This window comes from Salvelinus alpinus, chromosome 11, assembly GCF_045679555.1.
Source record: "Salvelinus alpinus chromosome 11, SLU_Salpinus.1, whole genome shotgun sequence".
Taxonomy (NCBI): domain Eukaryota; kingdom Metazoa; phylum Chordata; class Actinopteri; order Salmoniformes; family Salmonidae; genus Salvelinus; species Salvelinus alpinus.
Window position 1 is genome coordinate 57,461,944 of NC_092096.1, and position 19,331 is coordinate 57,481,274.

The window sequence follows — 19,331 nt, forward strand, 5'->3', positions numbered from 1 at the left end:
TATTGCTAGAGAAAAAGAACAAAAAAATGATGTATGTTGGGGTGGCAGTGACAAATCTTCTCGCCAAAATAGGACAGTGCAGCTGTTTTAAAAAAACTTTTTTTTTAACAAGAACCTTATTAATACCAACATTTTTTAAATAGTTTTAAAGTTTTGTTATAGTTTTAAAGTATAAGTTTATTCTTGATAACCTTTTTTTTCACAACCCTGACATGTCTGGTCCTACCTGGCCGCCGCCGAAGACTCTGGGTAGCCCAGAGAGACCTGTTCCCCAGATGTCCGACTCTGGACCAGCTGTCTACAGACAGCCGCCAAAGAAGGTCTCCTTGGACACCCGGCCCAAGTATGTGGTCCATGACCAGAACAGGAGAGGAGGAGGAGGAGGAATGGCCACTAGGTACATGGCTACCGGTACCACAGGTAAGAACATGGTGGCGGGCCTTACATTACATTAGGCTTGTCTTGTGTGAAACCTTGCTATTACGAGAACTTGTAATGAACTATTGTAAAAATCTGAACTTCGTTAATCTGTAACTCAAGCCTTGGAGTAGCGCGTTGGACATGACACTACTGAGTACACCTACACCTTTGGTGATTAGTTCTTGACGTAAAAATAAACGTCTTGATGCAAATAAATGTTTGTCATGTGGTTAATGTTAAGTGTGTACACTGTGGTTATTAAGTCTTGTTTGTAAATGTAAAGTGCACTGTTTTGAATGTGTTCTACAGCTGGGCCCATTCAGCACCACCAAGAGGACCCAGGGTTTCACCCTAAATCTAATGACCACTACTACCAACCACCTCCAAAAGGGCTCAAAGAAGACCAATCCTTGAACCCTCACATGGACCGCTACAACCTACCATCACATGGACCGCTGATGGTAGGTTGTAATTGCTTCTGTATCCTGGAATTCCCACTGATTATTGGTCCATTTCACCATAGTGTTTATTGTAGTTTCTAGGCAAAGATTTGTAGTAATGTAATTTTGTTATAAAGCCAGAAATCGCTCATAATATCCAATATTAAAATGTATTGGGACACATTTCTACATTTGCTCTACCTATCCATCCTTTTCTGTTGTGACATTTTATAAAGGCACTCATCTTTATGTGATCATGTTACATTTTTTTAAAGCACCGGGGACCTCCTGAGAAGCTGATTGGACACCACTCCAACAGTGATGCAGAGATTGACTCACTCACCTGCATGCTGGCCGATCTGGACAGCCATCCACAAAATAGCACACAGGTAGGCTACCTGACTGACTACATGGGACTGTGAGGAATAAAGGATTCTTCTGAATCTTGATACAGAAACCTATGACTTTGTTTGTTGTTTTCATATCTGTCTGAAAGTGTTACATGGACCGCTACCAGCTGATGGTAGGTTGTAATTGCTTCTGTAGCCTGGATTTCCCACTGTCTATTGGTCCATTTCACCATAGTGTTTATTGTAGTTTCTAGGCAAAGATTTGTAGGAATGTAATTTTGTTATAAAGCCAGAAATCGCTCATAATATCCAATATTCAAATGTATTGTGACAAACACATTTTCAGATTACTACATTTTCTACCTATCCATATCTTCCTGTTGTGACATTATATAAAGTCACCCATCTTTATGTGATCTTGCTAAAAACAATTCAGCACCGGGGACCTCCTGAGAAGCCGATTTTATACCATTCCGTCATCGATGAAGAGATTGCCTTGCTCACCTGCATGCTGGCCGATCTGGACAGCAAATCACAAAAAAGCACACAGGTAGGCTACCTGACTGACTACATGGGACTGTGAGGAATGCATTAAGAAAACATATATTAATGGTCCCTTTCCTTTCTTTCGCAGCTGTATGAGAACGTGCCTTACAACAAACACATCACAGGGGACCGCTACAAACGCTCAGCCCAGCCAGGAGCACCCTCTCAGGGCAGGTTGTTCAGGGGTCTCCCCCCTCACCCCCAACCCCAGTACCGTCCTACACCCCCATTCCCCAGAGGTCCCCTGTACATCACCCAGCCAGACTACGCTGACGCCCAGGTCTCAAAACCCTACCCCCAGCCTGTCCCTTCCTCCTACACTACAGCCTCCACCGCTACTGGCCCGAGGTTTAGCGTTCAGGACAAAACAGCCCAGCCTGTAACCTACTCCCAGACGGGTAGGCAGGGTTACACCCCTCCCCCGCACCACCAGCACGCTTTGCAGCCCTCGCCCCAGAATCAGACTGTCCCCCATGGCTGGTACCCTTCCAACCCCGCTTCCCAAGCCCTGGAGCTGCACTCTGAGAGGGGTTACAAGGGGAGTGCCGCAGGGTCTGGAGGGAGAGTCACCCAGTGCCCCACGTCCAGTAGAGGCCCAGACACAAAAAAATCAGGGTCACGCTCGGCACCAAGCTCCGCCTGTCAGCCCAGTAAGGTGAGTGTCTGGAGTTCAAACGTCAACTGTTTGTGGTGCCTCTTTAAGATAAACTATGGTCCTTTTTGAGTACTTGTATCTTCTGTCTCTTGGTTTCACTGATGTAAATGGGAAAGTAAAATCTCTATGCTGATTATTCTGGAAAATGTGCATTTGTCCAGCAGGGGTCAGCAGCTTTGAGACCAGAGGAGGAGTTGGATCAGCGCACTAAGAAGTTGGTGTATGACATGAATCATCCCCCTACAGAAGAGTACTTTGGTACATTCCGCTTTCTTTCTAATAAAATGGTGTCCTTTGTAAATAACAGTCCTGTCAACACGTGAATTTCGCCTTGCGCGACACAGTTCATTTCAATGCCACAATAAGTCCCTCCCATGTCTCATCTCCCCTTTCCCTCTATACTACCAGATCGCTGTGAGCGTTGCGGTGACAACGTCCTTGCCGACGGTAACAGCTGTATCGCCATGGAGCAGGTGTTCCACGTGAAGTGTCTCACTTGCGTCACCTGCCACGCCCATCTCAGGTGGCAACTGTTCTATGCCCTGGACAAGCAGAGCTACTGCGAGGGCTGTTACATTGTGAGTGGCTGTCACTGACTGTCCTCTTTCTGTATTGAGAAGTCTCTTCTCCCTCTTTTGTTCTACATTTCTTTTTAGCATTCTCTCAATTCCTCAGTTGATCTCTTTCGCTCTTTTTCACTGTTTATCTCCATCGATTAGATTCTCTCTCACACACACACACTATTCTGTCAACCTGTGCTGCCCCTCTCCCTCCCCCTCAGATTACCCTAGAGCGCTGCGCCAAGTGCTCCAAGACCTTCCGGGACCAAATCCTGTGTTTCATGGGCAGGTCCTACCACCCGAGCTGCTTCAACTGCGTGGTCTGTGGCTGCTGCCTGGCTGGCGTGCCCTTCACCGTGGACGCCACCTACCAGATTTACTGCCCAGACGACTTCCACAGGTCAGCAACACGGATTTAACACACTTACTCGGTGATAGATACTGACTTGACTCTTATTTATTTCATGATATCCAATTGGTAGTTAGTCTTGTCCCATCGCTGCAGCTCCCATACAGATTTTTTTTAGGCCTTATAACTGGAACCTCCATCAGAAGCTAGCCAGCTAATTAGCTACTAGCTATTTAGTCATTGTTAGCTACTGCTAGCGGTCTTTACCTTTTTTAGCTCAGACACCAGCCGCTTCAGCCCGGATAGCGCGGAACATAACTGCCAGTCTGCACAGCGCGATATCAGCCCTGAGCATATCGGACTTATTTTTTACCCTCACTACATCGGATTCCTACTGCAAGCTCTGGACCATTACACCGGATCATCACAGCTAGCTAGCTAATACCGATTGGTTATTGTGGCTAACGCACTTGTCCAGAAGTTGCACGAGCTAGGCCCATCTCCCGGCTAGCAAACGAAGTACACAACTACAATATCTCTTGCCAATTGGCCTGGACCCTTTGTCGACACGGAGCCCCGCCGATCCATCACGGCTGGTCTACTGAAGTAATTCGGCCGATGTGCCTCTCCGTCGTGGATGTTGAAGACCCATCTGCTAGCCCCGGCCCGCTAGCTTCCTCTATACCTTGTCTCCCGCTCGCCTAGCGTAGTAACGACTACCGAACGGCTCCCTGTTTCATCTATTGCTGCTCATTGGACCCTATGATCACTCGGCTACACAGCTGATGCCTGCTGGACTGTTCATTAACACGGTACTTCATTTTGTTTACCAGCCTCGAACTCAGGCCCTGTGTGTAGCTAACTGACCCTCTTTGCCCCTTCATCGCCATTTACCCTTTGTCTTACCCGTTGTCTTTGCTCTCCTAATCAACACCTGTGATTGCTTTGTCTCTCTAATGTCAATATGCCTTGTATACTGTTTAGGGCAGCTCTCATTGTTTTATCATCTTAGGGCTATGCTCCATTTCTGCCTGAATGACATGCCCAAATTAAACTGCCTGTTGCTCAGACCCTGAAGCCAGGAAATGCATATAATTGGTACCATTGGAAAGAAAACACTTTGAAGTTTGTAGAAATGTTAAAATAATGTAGGAAAATATAACACAGAAGATATGGTAGGAGAAAATTCAAAGAAAAACCTTCTGGAATTTGTTTTTTTGAGGCCATGCTCTTACAATGTCAAGTGTAAGGGCATACTCAATTCTAGCTCCCAGGATGCAATTGCTATGGCTTCCACAGGGTGTCAGCAGTCTGTTCAAGGATTCCGATTTTGTAACTTCCAAAATGAATAAGAAATATCAGTTGTACTACAGGGACAGTCTTGGAAATTTGTGTTTGGGCACGCCATGAAGACAAGACGCACCTCCTAAAATCGTTTTGGACATAGTACTTTCCGTAAGCAATATTAGTTTGATTACATTTTAAGGTACCTGAGGCGTAAATACATTTATTTTGACTTGTTGAAACAAAGTTTAGGGGTAGATTTTCAGATTAGTTTCTCTGCAGTTGGAGTGGATTACTCAAATCGATGGCGCCAGCTAAACTGACTTTTTGGGATATAAAGAAGGATTTTATCTAACAAAACAACACTCCATGTTATATCTGGGACCCTTTGGATGACAAATTAGAGGAAGATTTTCAAAAAGTGAATTTAATCACTTTGTGAATTTATGAAACCTATGCCGGTGTAAAAATATTGGTGGGGTGCTGTCCTCAAGCAATTGCATGGCATGCTTTCGCTGTAATAGCGACTGTAAATCGGACAGTGCAGTTAGATTACCAAGAATTTCAGCTTTCAACCGATATAAGACACTTGTATGTACCTAAATGTTTAATATCCGTAATTCTGATTATTTATTTGAATTGCACGCCCTCCAGTTTCACCGGAAGTTGTCCCGCTAGAGGGATGCCTAGCCCTTTACTGCGGAGCCCCTATTCCCGCTCAACATGCGTCAGATAGCCCTTTTGTCCCACCACCCACACAAGCGGAGACCGCACTTAGCTTCACTGGCGCCTGCAACCTCATCTTCACTCAATGCCTAGGTTTACCTCCACTGTACTCGCACCCTACCATACCCTTGCCTGTACACTATGCCCTGACTCTATCCTACCACGCCCAGAAATCTGCTCCTTTTAATTCTCTGTTCCCAAAGCACTAGACGACCAGTTCTTATAGCCTTTAGCCGTACCCAAATCTTACTCCTCTGTTCCTCTGGTGATGTAGAGGTTAACCCAGGCCCTGTGTCCCCAGGCGCTCTCATTTGTTGGCTTCTGTAACCATAAAAGCGATGGGGTAATTCGGGTGTATTAATGTTTTTCATCAGAAGCCTCCTCCCTAAGTTTGCTTAATTCACTGCTTTTTTAGCACACTCCTCCAACCCTGATGTCCTAGCCTTGTCTGATTCCTGGCTTAGGAAGGCCACAAACTTCTGAAAATTCCATCCCCAATTATAACATTTTCCGTCAAGATAGAACTGCTAAAGGTCGGAATTGCAATCTACTTTGACAGAACTCTGCATCTCTATTCTATCCAGGTCTATGCCCAAGCAGCTTCTACTTTTGAAGATCCATCTCTCCAGAAATAAGTCCCACACTGTTGCCACTTGTTATAGACCCCCCCCCCTTAGCTCCAAGCTGTGGAATGATTGCCCCCCCCCCCCCCCCCATCTATTGTCAGAGTTCGTACTGCTAGGTGACCTAAATTGGGATATGCTTAACTTCTCTAGGGTATGTGGGACGGTAGCGTCCCACCTCGTCAACAGCCAGTGAAACTGCAGGGCGCCAAATTCAAAACAGAAATCCCATAATTTAAATTCCTCAAACATACAAGTATTTAACACCATTTTAAAGCTACACTTGTTGTAAATCCAGCCAACATGTCCGATTTTCAAAAAGGTTTTACGGCGAAAGCACAACAAACGATTATGTTAGGTGTGAGCCAAGTCACAGAAAGACAGCCATTTTTCCAGCTAAAGAGAGCAGTAACAAAAAGCAGAAATGGAGATAAAATTAATCAGTAACTTTTGATCATCAGATGACACTCATAGGACTTCATGTTACCGAACAAAAAATACATGTATTGTGTAAAGTTCATATTTAAATTCAAAAATCTGAGTTTAGGCAAGACGCTACTGTCTCACTTGGCAAAAAGTCTGAGAAATTGCAGAGCGCCATATTTAAATTAATTACTATAAAATAAAACTTTCATTAAATCACGCATGAAAGATACCAAATTAAAGCTACACTGGTTGTGAATCCAGCCAACATGTCAGAATTGAAATAGGCTTTTCGGCGAAAGCATACGATGCTATTATCTGAGTATAGCACAATAGTAAACAAAGAAGCATATTTCAACCCTGCAGGCGCATCACAAAACGCAAAGTAAAAATATAATTCATGCCTTACCGTTGACGAGCTTCTGTTGGCACTCCGATATGTCCCATAAACATCACAAATGGTCCTTTTGTTCGATTAATTACGTCGATATACACTGCTCAAAAAAATAAAGGGAACACTAAAATAACACATCCTAGATCTGAAATATTCGTATTAAATACTTTTTTCTTTACATAGTTGAATGTGCTGACAACAAAATCACACAAATTATCAATGGGAATCAAATTTATCAACCCATGGAGTCACACTCAAAATTAAAGTGGAAAACCACACTACAGGCTGATCCAACTTTGATGTAATGTCCTTAAAACAAGTCAAAATGAGGCTCAGTAGTGTGTGTGGCCTCCACGTGCCTGTATGACCTCCCTACAACGCCTGGGCATGCTCCTGATGAGGTGGCGGATGGTCTCCTGCGGGATCTCCTCCCAGACCTGGACTAAAGCATCTGCCAACTCCTGGACAGTCTGTGGTGCAACGTGGCATTGGTGGATGGAGCGCGACATGATGTCCCAGATGTGCTCAATTGGATTCAGGTCTGGGGAACGGGCGGGCCAGTCCATAGCATCAATGCCTTCCTCTTGCAGGAACTGCTGACACACTCCAGCCACATGAGGTCTAGCATTGTCTTGCATTAGGAGGAACCCAGGGCCAACCGCACCAGCATATGGTCTCACAAGGGGTCTGAGGATCTCATCTCGGTACCTAATGGCAGTCAGGCTACCTCTGGCGAGCACATGGAGGGCTGTGCGGCCCCACCCCCATAGAAATGCCACCCCACACCATGACTGACCCACCGCCAAACTGTTCATGCTGGAGGATGTTGCAGGCAGCAGAACGTTCTCCACGGCGTCTCCAGACTCTGTCACGTGCTCAGTGTGAACCTGCTTTCATCTGTGAAGAGCACAGGGCACCAGTGGCGAATTTGCCAGCCAATCTTGGTGTTCTCTGGCAAATGCCAAACGTCCTGCACGGTGTTGGGCTGTAAGCACAACCCCCACCTGTGGACGTCGGGCCCTCATACCACCCTCATGGAGTCTGTTTCTGACCGTTGGGGCAGACACATGCACATTTGTGGCCTGCTGGAGGTCATTTTGCAGGGCTCTGGCAGTGCTCCTCCTTGCACAAAGGTGGAGGTAGCGGTCCTGCTGCTGGGTTGTTGCCCTCCTACGGCCTCCTCCACGTCTCCTGATGTCCTGGCCTGTCTCCTGGTAGCGCCTCCATGCTCTGGATACTACGCTGACAGACACAGCAAACCTTCTTGCCACAGCTCGCATTGATGTGCCATCCTGGATGAGCTGCACTACCTGAGCCACTTGTGTGGGTTGTAGACTCCGTCTCATGCTACCACTAGAGTGAAAGCACCGCCAGCATTCAAAAGTGACCAAAACATCAGCCAGGAAGCATAGGAACTGAGAAGTGGTCTCACCACCTGCAGAACCACTCCTTTATTGGGGGTGTCTTGCTAATTGCCTATAATTTCCACCTGTTGTCTATTCCATTTGCACAACAGCATGTGAAATGTATTGTCAATCAGTGTTGCTTCCTAAGTGGACAGTTTGATTTCACAGAAGTGTGATTGACTTGGAGTTACATTGTGTTGTTTAAGTGTTCCCTTTATTTTTTTGAGCAGTGTATATCCAAAATGTCCAGTTATTTGGCGCGTTTGATCCAGAAAAACACAGGTTCCAACTTGCTCAAACGTGACAACAAAATATCTCAAAGGTTACCTGCAAACTTTGCCAAAAAATGGCGAACTACTTTTGTAATACAACTTTAGGTATTCTTTAACATTAATAATCGATAAAATTGAAGACGGGATCTGTGTTCAATACAGGATTAAAACGAAATGTAGCATGCCTTCTGTTTGATTGAAGTGCATGTCCAGGACACCTTGAGTGACTCGACTTCAAGATGGCCGTATTTCTTCATTACACAAAGGAATAACATTAACCTATTTCTCAGGACTGTTGACATCCAGTGGAAGCCGTAGGAACTGCAAGTAATTCGCTTAAATCTGGTTTCCCAATGAAACTTCATTAAACTAATTGAAAAGACAGTGACCTCAACAAAAAAAAAATATCTGAATGGTTTGTCCTCGGTTTCGCCTGCTAAATAAGTTCTGTTATACTCAGACATGATTCAAACCGTTTTAGAAACGTCATTGTTTGCTATCCAAATCTACTAATAATATGCATATCTTATCTCCTGGGGATGAGTAGCTGGCAGTTGAATTTGGGTATGCTTTTCATCCAAACGTGAAAATGCTGCCCCCTACCCTAGAGAAGTTAACACCCCGTCTGTCCTACAATCTAAGCTAGATGCCCTCAATCTCACACAAATTATCAAGGAACCTACCAGACAACCCCAAATACGTAAACATGGGCACCCTCATAGATATCATCATGACCAACTTGGCCTCTAAATACAGCTCTGCTGTTTTCAACCAGGATCTCAGCGATCACTGCCTCACTGTTATGGGTCCGCGGTCAAATGACCACCCCTCATCACTGTCAAACGCTCCCTAAAACACTTCTGTGATCAGGCCTTTCTAATCGACCTAGCCCGGGTATCCTGGAAGGATTTTGACCTCATCCCATCAGTAGAGGATGCCTGGCTGTTCTTTAGAAGTGCTTTCCTCACCATCTTAAATAAGCATGCCCCTTTCAATTAAAAAAAAACTAAGAACAGATAAAGCCCTTGGTTCACTCCAGACTTGACTGCCCTTGACCAGCACAAAAACATCCTGTGGCGTACTGCACTAGCATCGAATAGTCCCCGCGATATGCTACTTTTCAGAGAAGTCAGGAACCAATATATACAGTCAGATAGGAAAGCAAAGGCTTGATTTTCAAACAGAAATCCATCCTGTAGCACTAATTCACCAAAATGTTGGGACACCAGTCTATGGAGAATAAGAGCACCTCCCAGCTGCCCACTGCACTGAGGCTAGGAAACACTGTCACCACCAATAAATCCACGATAATCGATCATTTCAATAAGCATATCTCTACGGCTCGCCATGCTTTCCACCTGGCTACGCCTACCCCGGTCAACTGCCCGGCACCCTCTACAGCAACCCGCCAAAGCCCCCACCATTTCTCCTTTACCCAAATCCAGATAGCGGATGTTCTGAAAGAGCTGCAAAATCTGGACCCCTACAAATCAGCTGTGCTAGACAATCTGGACCCTCTCTTCCTAAAATTATCCTCCGCCATTGTTGCAACCCCTATTAGTCTGTTCAATGTCTCTTTCGTATCGTCTGAGATGCCTAAAGATTGGAAAGTTGCCACGGTCATCCCCCTCTTCAAAGGGGGAGACACTCTAGGCCCAAACTGCTACAGACCTATCATCCTGCCCTGCCTTCCTAGTCTTGGGTAGCCAAGTGAACAAACAGATCACTGACCATTTCGAATCCCACCGGACATTCTCTGCTATGCAATCCGGTATCCGAGCTGGTCACGGGTGCACCTCAGCCACGCTCAAGGTCCTAAACAATATCATAACCGCCATCGATAAGACAGTACTGTGCAGCTGTCTTCATCGACCTGGCCAAGGCTTTCGACTCTGTCAATCACAGCATTCTTATCGGCAGACTCAACAGCCTTGGTTTCTCTAATGACTGCCTCACCTGGTTCACCAACTACTTCTCAGAGTTCAGTGTGTCAAATCGGAGGGTTTGTTTTCCGGACCTCTGGCAGTCTCTATGGGGGTGCCACAGGGTTCAATTCTCTTGCGGGCTCATCTGTATACATCAATGATGTCACTCTTGCTGCTGGTGAGTCTCTGATCCACCTCTATGCAGACGACACCATTCTGTATACATCTGGCCCTTCTTTGAACACTTAACTAACATCCAGACAAGCTTCAATGCCATACAACTCTCCTTCCATGGCCTCCAACTGCTCTTTAATGCTAGTAAAACTAAATGCATGCTCTTAAACCGATAGCTACTCGCCCGACTAGCATCAATACTCTGGACGGTTCTGACTTAGACTGTGGACAACTATAAATACCTAGGTGTCTGGCTAGACTGAACTCTCCTTCCAGACTCGTATTAATCATCTCCAATCCAAAATTAAATCTAGAATCGACTTCCTATTTTGCAACAAAGCCTCCTTCACTCATGCTGCAAAACATTCTCTCGTAAAACTGACTATCCTACCGATCCTTGACTTCGGCGACGTCATTTACAAAATAGCCTCCAACAACCTACTAAGACTGCATCTAATGTGCTATCACAGTGCCGTCCGTTTTGTCACCAAAGCCCCATATACTAGCCACCACTGCGACCAGTATGCTCTCGTTGGCTGGCCCTCGCTTCATATTTGTCTCCAAATCGACTGGCTCCAAGTCATCTATAAGTCTTTGCTAGGTAAAGCCCCACCTTATCTCAGTTCACTGGTCACCATACCAACTCACCCGTAGCATGCGCTCCAGCAGGATTATTGCACTGGTCACCCCCAAAGCCAACACTTCCTTTGGCTGCCTTTCCATCCAGTTCTCTGCTGCCAATGACTGGAATGAATTGTCAAAAATCACTGAAGCTGGAGACTCATATCTCCCTCACTAACTTCAAGCGTCAGCTGTCAGAGCCGCTTAGCGATCGCTGCAGCTTTACACAGCCCATCTGTAAATAGCCCATCCAACTACCTACCTCATCCCCACATTTGTTTTTGTTTTTCTGCTCTACTTGCACATCCTCATCTGCGCATCAATCACTCCAGTGTAAATTGCTAAATTGTAATGACTTCGCCATTATGGCCTATTGGCTTACCTCCTTCATTTGCGCACACTGTATACAGATTTTTCTATTGCGTTATTGATTGTACGTTTGTTACCAACAGAGTTACACATGGGGTATTTTCCTTACTCCTTTCCTTTATCTTGTTCAGGTCGCAGTTGTAAATGAGAACATGTCCTCAACTGGCCTACCAGGTTAAATAAAAAAAAACGGAAGACGCTGGGCCAATTGTGTGCCGCCTCACGGGTCTCGAACCCGGGTCTATAGTGACGCCTCAAGCTGTGCCTTAGACCTCTGCGCTACTTGGGAGACCACTGACTATACTTTAGGCATGCAATCAACTGGAACACTAGCACAACAATCAGATATAATTATCTGTCCAATAGACCCATGTCTAAAACTTAAACTCGCAAAGTGTAATTTAGAGATTAATTGATCAATGGGAGACTTTTGATCAATTAAACTTTGAATTACATTTGAGTTTACAAGTTCTAGAAATGAGTCTATAGGACAGATCATTATATCTGATTGTTGTTAGTTTTCCACCCTCTGAGCTTTGTTAGTGTTGACGCTGGTGCGTTCTGCTTCCTGTTCCACACAGGACGTTTGGCCCTTGCTGCTCAGTGTGTGGCCAGGCCATCATGCCTGAGCCGGGCCAGGATGCTGCAGTCCGTGTAGTGGCACTGGACCGCAGCTTCCACGTCAATTGCTATGTGTGTGAGGTGAGTGGTCACTCTCTCTGTGTGTGTGTGTGTTAGTTAAACAGGTCACTCAAGTTGAATGATGTTTACAGTTGGCAGGCTATCACATCAAATGTACACAGCCCCCTCGTTGAACCTAATCCAGTGTTCCTGGATTGACCGTGTGTTTTCTCTGTCCCCCCCAGGAGTGTGGTCTGCTCCTGTTGGGTGAGGGGCGAGGCTGTTACCCCTTCGATGGTCACATCCTGTGTAGGGGCTGCAGCGCCCGGCGCATCCAGGACCTCTCTGCCAATATCTCCACTGACTGCTAACCAACTATAGGAAGTCACCTCTTACCTTTAACCTATGACCCCTCAACCCTTCCATTACTTTCACCTGCTCTGGGGTAAAAGTTGCCCTAAGTAATAGATCTGGAATCAGTCCTACTCCTCTGATTCATAACCTTAACCACAAGGGGGAAATGTTAACCTGAATTGATCACTGTCTAAGGGCAACTTCATCCCCCTTCACTTTCATCCTTTTATAGCCTTTCTTTATTCTTCAGATGCCCAAAGCTGAGGACTCTGTAGTAGTAGGCCTACTATTGAACCTGAAATTGACAGTCTTCAATATGAAGTCATTATTTAATTTCACTTGACCAGGTTTATTGGTACAGGATTACAGGGTATTGAAACATGGATTGACAAGTTTGACCCCTATGCCTTATCCTCAGCATCATACTATCACATATTCTCTATTCCTACTCCCTTCCCACTACACCCTATTCCCTACCTCTCAGTCCCATACCAGTACTGGATAGAGCCCCTGATCTGCACCCACCCCCTCCCAAACCCTTGACTGCTCAACTCACAGACTATCCTTCTTGTTGCACACTCACACACACTATCCTTCTTATTGCACACTGTCTCACACACACTATGCTGCACTCTCTCTCACACATACACTATCATGTCAGACACAGGTGGGACATGGAAGGAGCTCTATGGAAAATAATGATTGATATATATTGACGATGTGGAGGATCATAAGTAGGAAAATTAGGTGATATTAAGGAAGAGGAGGATAATGAGGAATACAATGTCTTCCTGGCTGTGGGGTAACTGACCAGTCCAGATAATGGAACATATATATTTTGTATACCACAAGTCAATAACCGTGCTGAACTGCCTCATAAGCAAAGTGCACATATGCAAGGTATTTCTGTGACTGAGTTTATATTACAGGTGGTTTTGGTTGTGGAGTGAATGTGTTTGGAGAGTTTTTAGAAAGTAGACGTAAAGAAATTGGTTAGAGAAGGAGATCACTAAAGTCGATGCTTTATCATTGGATGTTAATACAATATGTAGGCTGTCATAATGACATCTTGCACCGTTTGTCAGAACATAACATTAATATTTTATTCCACTGGACAGCAATTTGTGTACTGCTTTTTAGATAATGTTACTTGTATACCAGTCCAAACCCCCTCTTTTAAAATGTTAATGTGGTTTTCAGATGTTTTTGCTTTTTAACATGTAGGTTGATTTGATACGTTACAATGAAGATGAATAATGTGCAATGAAGTGTTTGCCCTTAAATCACTGAGAATCTGGGATCTCCATGCTTGCCACATGGGCTGAGAACATCCTCTTATGGGTTTTTGTTTAAGCTTAGCCTTAGGAGTTAGATTTGTTGGCAATGTTTAAGTAACTCTGACGTTGGAGTTATTCCCAAATGTTGTTTGGCCATTTAGTTTGTCTTGCTGTCCTCATTTTGTCTTGTAATATAACAACTGCTAGTATGGTTTAATGGGTTTGAAGCTTCTCTAACTACAAGACCCTTAAAATATGTCCAGAATCATGTTTTGTTTAGGTATGTGATTCTTCTCATAGTATCGGTCAATGAGCACAATTATATGAAGGTCTGTTTTAAGTCCTATGAGTTACATTTTTCACTTATTTATTTCAACTCATCTTGTACTGCTATTGTCACTAAGTCGATGTTAATCTGTGATATTGAGATTAATGGTCATCAGTTTTCACTGTCTAAATGCTTTACGTTCCACAGCATCCTATTGATAAGTACTGCAGAATAATCAGATTTGTCTATGAGAGGAATAGACTGAGCAGGTGGTTCGTACAATTTGACTCGAGTTTGAAGTAGGTGTGTGAATGATTAGCTGTTTCCCCCCCTCTAATGCCGTTTGTAGTATGATCAAAGACAATAAACCATCCTTTTTTCCCAGCAAACTACACCATGTGTATGTCTTTTGATAGACCGCTGTACTAGACCTATGGAAAAGCGACGTACTTAGTAGAACTTTAAAATAAGTTTATTTGATTTGAGGTCCAGCATAACCAACATTCTAAACCTTAATTAATGCAACAAATAAAGTAGCTGTCATTTACAGTACCTGTGTGACATTGTAAGAAATGGGTCTTTAAATGATCCAAGAAGAAGAGGGACTGCTTGGTGCTGGCACGCTAACATGATGTGAAAGTCATTCAATAGAAGTTCCGGCATCCTGCCTTGTGTTCTCGTTGTGTGAGGGGTAGCTGGTGCACCACCTCCAACCTCACCCCGAGTGCCTCGTTTTCCCCTGCTGCTGTGGTCAGCAGGTCCAACATCTTCAGCAGGAGGATGCGGGATAGGTCCTATAGGGAATGAATGGAGTAGAAAACAATAAAATAACACTACAGAAACCACTACCTGACTGGCACCATGGATATGGCCATGTATATTTGATCTTTGTTGCTAGACTCCATAACATGATGGGTTTTCATGGGACCACTTATTCTGTCAGTAATTCAAGTACCTAAACATTATCAGAACCTTCATGAAAGCATTTAACATACTAGTAGAAGTTATGATCATTTAATCTGATCAGTCCTCTAGAAATGTTTTGAGTTGACAATATCTTTCAAGAAAGAAAAATAACAATATTCACAATTGTCCTTTTTATACCTGGTTCTAACATGAATTGTTATTCCTGATTTTCTTCACGTTTTTACAGAGTAGTTTAAAAGATGCAATATTCTGATTGTGTTGATCTTCCTGATCACCTTCAGAGAAAGTAGGCACCCACTGTATCTGGATATGTTATAAGTGTAGATGGATTTGACAATGAAACCATTGAGTCTTGGCATCAATATTTGACTTCAAATAAATTATTATTGATTTGAAAGAATGTCAAATAATTTGAATGCAGGGAGGGACAAGGACATTTGTTCACAATGCGGACATAATGGATGGATAAGAGACATTTTACCACCATGTGTCGTTGGAACGGCTACAATGTGGGCACTATCAGAATGTGGATAAGAATGGACAAAGGACTCATGTAAGAACTAGGTATAAATGAGGCTATTGACACAAGTTAGTCAACCACTCGCCTTGTTGTCCTTGGTTGTGTCTGCTCTCTGTAGTCCGTTTAGCACATCTCTGTGTGGAGCGATGCTGACCCTCGCTAGCAACACTGAAGCAGAGCCACCAGTAACACCTGTATCTGGGAACACAGCATCTACCCTGTCAGTATGTTTGGCTATTGATTCAAATGTATATCGATTGTATCCTTCAATGTTATATTCAGCAGCAATAATCTTAGACTGGATGTCCAACATTAACCAGCCTAGAGTGGAGAACAAAACAAATGGCTGGATCTGAGAGAAGGAAGAAGGTTGTTAGGTCCACATACAAAACACAGCCCCGTTGAAGTTGTACGTAACATTGGCGCAACCAATATATACATTTCTTCATCCTTGGATCATCTTCCCTCGGACCAATACAGGGATGTGATTGGTTCCCTGTACAGTGCACTACTTTTGACCAGGGCCCTGTCTGAAATGGCACCCTATTAGGAATAGTAAAGGCACCCCATCTGCGACTAATTCACAGTGTAGTGTTGGTCAAGTGTAAGGTGTTAACAGAGGAGTTTGAAGGTTGATGTCCTTCTCAGCCAGTCCCAGTGATGGTGTGCGTCAGTTGAGATTAGCCCCACCAGCCCAGGTGTATCTGGAATGATGTGGGGTTCTGACGCTGCACACAGAGCTGCTAATTATATGAAGTGACTCAAATGTTGATTGGAAGGTTTGCCTACTGTCTGCTCAACACCCCCTCCCCCCTTAGTCTCTAGCTTCTTCTTCCCAACCACCCATCATGTTCTCAGAAGAAGTAAGCATTCATCTCTCTAGAGGGCAAAGATACAGATGCATATTCAAACAAATAAATGTGGAAGTCGTTACCTTGTTTCAACACATATGCTTTCTGTTTCATAGTTGTAACTTAAACACTCCAGAAATAAAATAGATTGAACACTTTTTTATTTAAATTTGTGTTTTTTTGGTTTTTGCATCTAGCCTACATAAACTAATGAAAATGCTATTTTGTTATTTGAAATATATATTTTTTCAATATTCTAATGTTATCTAAGACCTTCATAAACACAGCCAAGTTGTTATTTTTACGATAGCATATATGGCGTTTAATAATTACATTGTTAGATTGTGGATCAACCCACCAGAGGAGCGTAATGAGTTCTGTGGTTGCCATGGCACCGTGAGGTCGTCTAGGCAGAGTGCTGCTGTACATTTTCTAATATAATATAATATAATTTTTGAATAGCTAGCTAGCTAATGTTGGCTGGCTAGCATCGTTTTGATTTGATTATGCCAACTGTCCGGAGGTTGAGGATGGAGAGGAGAGAAGCCTGAAGGCAGAGGTGTAAAGAGATGACAGATGACTATTACCGTATGTAATCATGGAATAAATTATAAGGCTACTCCTGAATTACTATTGTGTGGTGTGCTTTCTGGCGCCTGGTGGTGCTACATTTTGGTATTAGGGAAGAGTAGCTAGCTAGCTAGTCCAGTGGCTAGTACGGAACTGTAACTTCATCTGACTGAGTCCTACTACGAAGCCACTGTCACGTCTACTCCGGCTCCTCCCCTCTGGGGTGCAACGTCGCCGGAATACTAACTACCGGTCCCGAGGATTCATCATTACGCACACGTGACACTCATCATGATTCACACCTGGACTTGAGTACCTCCACTTTATAGGTCCCTCCCTTTATTCCTTCTTCTGTTTGTATTATCCCTGTGTTCTTGTATTCCCGGCTCGGTATTTGTTTGTTGTTTTAGTAAACGTTTCACCTGCTTCTCGTCTCATAGCGGCTTCATTACAGCCACAGATGGCATGGATTGCGAGACACCATGATGACAACGTTCTGTCTGCTGCTAGCCTGCTCTCAAGCCATTGGCACAGTGTAATTGGGGGCTAGGGGACACCTATACAAAAACAAATGTAGATCACTTTTCAAAGTGCTTTGTGAAAGGCCTGTTGTAACAATGGCTGAGAGGATGCCTTGTTCAGTCAAGGTAACCTTAAAGTGACTTACTCATTCATTTCAATAGCCAATGTAGTTCATAAGTAAGAAGTATACTTTTAAGGACAGTATAGGAAAGACAATGGGTTTGAAAATGTTTACCAATTACATTTCAGAGAGCCTTTAAAGGAGCCTTCATTGGGTTGATTTGTCACCAACAGATTTGGAAACTGGCAGTTTCCTGTCATGCCAAATAGTGCTCACTTTCAAATAGTGTTTCCCCCCTGCGTCACAATGAACTAAAACAGGGTCACACAGGTTTTTATTTTGGTAGTCTTACAAATCTTCATGGTATCAAAAGTATACCCCTCATACATATATGGTTATTGGCTCAAATTGAAGAAGACCCCTGTACCATGTCAGATATTTAGTTGAAATGTTTTAAGTTTCTGTTTACATCCCAATATTGCATGTTATATACAACACAGTAAATTAAAACATAAAAACCTTGTTTTTTGAGTTGTAAAAGAAGATAACTATTCAAAGATGCTCTGTTGGTCAATATTCCCCTTTGATGACTCCCTGTCATCTTATCAAGCAGATATCTTACACCAATCTGTTTGTAGTTGCTCTCATCCATATCATGGCCCAGGCTTCCATTAAGTAAGCCTTGTTGTAGACAGAACAGTCCATAGTGGCAGGAGTCGGTCTTCTGTTTCTGTGGCATGAAGCCACTTGATGTACAAGTACACCCATTGGCCAGGACGCTAGTCTGTCGCAGGCTCTTACCCCCAATCTATCTCCTTCATGCTGAGTGCCAAACAGAGGCATCAGATTACATTCATAGAGTCTTTGGTAGGACTCAGGGGATCGAACTCCCAACCTTTAATGACACGGCCATTGTGTTGGTTCCAGGTGTCTTGTATGTGTCAAATTTCAAACTGTAAAATATTTTTATCCATTTCTATAAGTTATTTGAAAGCATTTTAGGAGATGATCGTGGTCTAAAGAAAACAGCAGATGGAGCACCCCCCTATCCACATCGATGGGACAGCAGTAGAGAAGGTGGAAAGTTAAGTTCCTCTGTGTACACATCATGGACAAACTGAAATGGTCCACCCACACAGACAGTGTGGTGAACAGCACCTCTTCAAGCTCAGGAGGCTGAAGAAATGTGGCTTGTCACCCAAAATCCTCACAAACTTTTACAGATGCACAATTGAGAGCATCCTGTCGGGCTGCATCACCGCCTGGTGCGGCAATTGCACCGCCCATAACCGCAGGGCTCTCCAGAGGGTTGTGCGGTCTGCACAACATATCACCGGGGGCAAACTACCTGCCCTCCAGGACACCTACAGCACCCGATGTCACAGGAAGGCCAAAAAGATCAACAAGGACAACAACCACACGACCCACTGCCTGTTCACCCTGCCACCATCCAGGAGTCGAGGTCAGTACAGGTCCATCAACGCTGGGACCAAGAGACTGAAAAAAACTTCTATCTCAAGGCCATCAGACTGGTAAACAGACATCACTAACACAGTGAGGCTGCTGCCTACATACATACTTGAAATCATTGGCCGCTTTAATAAATGGGTCACTAGTCACTTTAATAATGCCACTTTAATAATGTTTACATATCTTGCATCACTCATCTCCTATCTATATACTGTATTTTATACCATCTATTGTATCTTGCCTATGCCGCTCTGTCATTGTTCATCCATGTATTTATCTGTACATATTCTTATTCCTTTCCTTTACTTCGATTTGTGTGTATTAGGTAGTTGTGGAATTGGTAGATTACTTGT

The 19,331-nt window shown here is 44.0% G+C and overlaps 1 protein-coding gene and 1 pseudogene across 2 annotated transcripts; one reads left to right on the forward strand and one right to left on the reverse strand.

The window, feature by feature from the left end:
* Positions 1-15: 15 nt before the first annotated feature.
* LOC139534548 (thyroid receptor-interacting protein 6-like) lies at positions 16-14,449 on the forward strand. 2 transcript variants are annotated; one of them, XM_071333757.1, is made up of 10 exons: positions 16-420; positions 730-881; positions 1,136-1,249; positions 1,647-1,760; positions 1,845-2,411; positions 2,576-2,669; positions 2,820-2,989; positions 3,193-3,371; positions 12,119-12,239; positions 12,404-14,449. In XM_071333757.1, exons 1-10 carry the CDS (start codon positions 213-215, stop codon positions 12,527-12,529), a joined length of 1,845 nt encoding a protein of 614 aa, XP_071189858.1. In that variant the 5' UTR covers positions 16-212; the 3' UTR covers positions 12,530-14,449. The 2 variants fall into 2 exon arrangements, with proteins under 2 accessions (XP_071189858.1, XP_071189857.1); XM_071333756.1 differs by having other exon boundaries at positions 17-420; positions 2,573-2,669.
* Positions 14,450-14,680: 231 nt separating this feature from the next.
* On the reverse strand, positions 14,681-15,717 carry LOC139533346 (somatostatin-1-like; annotated as a pseudogene).
* Between the last annotated feature and the right edge of the window lie 3,614 nt (positions 15,718-19,331).